Genomic DNA, 2464 nt, shown 5'->3' on the forward strand with positions numbered 1-2464 from the left:
TACTGAGATCTTGAGAAATTAGCAGCAGCCTTTCCAGATGTTTGCTGACCTTGATTTCGAGCAGGAAATCTTCCATGAAACTCATGTCTTGGTGGATATCCATAGATCTTGTAAAATTTGGACATAGTGTGGCCAGGTATGCAACAATGTGTACAAGTAACTTTGGGTCTGTTATAATTTGCACTACCAGCAAATTGATCATTTGAAGGATTTGATGTGGGAGGATTAGAATCTTTATTCACCTTCAGATTTGTAGCACACACTTCTCTCTACATTTCTTCTTGAATAACAGAAGCATAAGCTTTGTTAATAGCAGAAAGTGGTTCTTACATCAAAATTTGAGATCTAACATTGTTGTAAGATTCATTTAATCCTATCAAGAACTCTAAAACTTTATCTTCTTCTTGATAATCTTGTATGATTTTCATAGCACCACATTGGCAGCGAGGCAGTGGTCTATATTCTTGAATTAGGTCCCATAATGCTTTTCTTCGAGTATAATAAGTAGTAACATCCAAGGCTCATTGATTCAACATCTGCATAGATCTTTTTAGCTTAAAAAATCCTTGGTGCATTTCTCTTCTGGAACCTTTCTTAAAGATCTTCCCAAACATCAGCTGCAATCTCCATGTACATTATGTTGTCATAAATCTCTGAAAAAATCAAATGCAGCAACCAGGAAACTATTAAACTGTTGCATTGATGCCAAGCATCATAATCTTCATGATCTTCATCAGGTTCTTGCAATTTTATATTAACAAACTGCATCTTATTCCTAGCCAGTAGTGCAACTCTCATTGCACGTTTCCCTGAATGATAGTTATCACTACCAGTAAGAACTTTTGGAACGAGATTTGCACTTGGATGATCACTGTTGGAAAGATAGTGTGGATGACAATTTGGATCATTGTGGACACAATTATTTGGCTCCAAAACAGAGAAAGGATTGGAGTTATGGGAGGATCTTCCTTGTGAGGTCTGGCTTCGAGTATTAACTCTTCCACGAGCCATGGACATGGATCAACAAGGAAGAAGAAGAAGAAGAATCAAGAAGAAGAAGTAGAAGATATGAGCATGATCATCATGGCTCTGATACCATTTTACAAAGAGAAAATAGAGAGAATCAGAGAGAAGAAAGAATGTGCATTATTTATTATTAAAGACAGTGTACAAATTACAACTTTATATATTGAATTAGTTAAAGGAACTAATTGACAACTCACTAATAACTATAACTGAAAATGTAAAAGACTAAACTACTCTTTCCAACTAACAACTGATTACAAAGGCTCACTTAATAAAAACTACCACCTCCTCAACACTTACCTTCACTGGTGTCATACAAACTCATTACGAGCACACGAAATAGCCCATGAAAGCATCGCCACCCGACTAAGAACTTGAGAGTCTACTTTCTAAATTACATCCTCTAACCATCCTCTCACAGAAGCAAAATCTCTCCATTCCAGATCAACATCAGCAACATGTCCTCATTCCCAAGAAAAATTACAAGAAATTAAGAAATATACTAAAAAATCCATAGAATGGTAATGTGTGTGGTAAGGCTTAACAATTTAACAATTTTTAATATCACACTAATCAGCTACTTCTATATAGCAGTATAATACAAATCGATCCCATGAGGTCTAGTAATTCAATTCATTATTCCAATTAGTGCAAAAGTAAAGAAAATGGACATTTTTTAATGAATAATAAAAATTAATCACAAAAAATAATTAAAAAAAATTTTAAAAAATAATTATACGTCAATAAAAATAGTTAAGAAGTCATTCTCCACCACTAAATAATCATCCAAGTAATTATTAACATCATCAATTCATACACTCTACCAAATTAATAATCGCAGATAACACGAACACGTCTAAATCACCAAAATAATTAATTAAAACAACCGTTCTTAATTAATCTTATCCATTAAACAGTCTAAAGAAAACCTCCTATATATTTAATATAATAAAAACATTAAGCAAAATAAAGATAAATTAATCAAAATAATAAATTCACAACTGCACAATTCATTTAATTTTGTCATCTTCTTTATCATAATTAACAATGATTTTAACATGACTCATAATTAAATTTTATCACAAAACTTAGAATTTTAAGCAATTATGATAATAGAAAATTCCAAGAAGACAATAGATTAAAGTAAAATTATATTTATTAGTCAGATTGTTGACTTTAGATTTGACCAACCGATAGTAGACTTGTATTTATTACTGATGCTTGCCACATGTTGCACAATAAGAATAAAAAAGTAAATAAGAGACGAGATTTTATAGAGGTTCGACCCCCATAGTTAGCGGGTAACGACCTACTCGCCTTTTGGTTATATTGATACCAGAGATAATACTACTCAGATCACAAGTATTGTGGAATCTACAGTAGCTCTCTTAAGATTACAATATATGAATCCAGTAGGCAAATCTCTAAGAGAGAGCCC

General features: G+C 32.4%; 1 protein-coding gene across 1 annotated transcript; it reads right to left on the reverse strand.

Annotated features, from left to right (window-relative positions):
* Positions 1–594: 594 nt before the first annotated feature.
* Positions 595–1011, reverse strand: LOC133039688 (uncharacterized). Its single transcript, XM_061118601.1, has one exon. It carries the CDS (start codon positions 1009–1011, stop codon positions 595–597), a length of 417 nt encoding a protein of 138 aa, XP_060974584.1.
* Positions 1012–2464: the final 1453 nt, after the last annotated feature.

The sequence above is a fragment of the Cannabis sativa genome, chromosome 7, assembly GCF_029168945.1.
Source record: "Cannabis sativa cultivar Pink pepper isolate KNU-18-1 chromosome 7, ASM2916894v1, whole genome shotgun sequence".
Lineage (NCBI taxonomy): Eukaryota > Viridiplantae > Streptophyta > Magnoliopsida > Rosales > Cannabaceae > Cannabis > Cannabis sativa.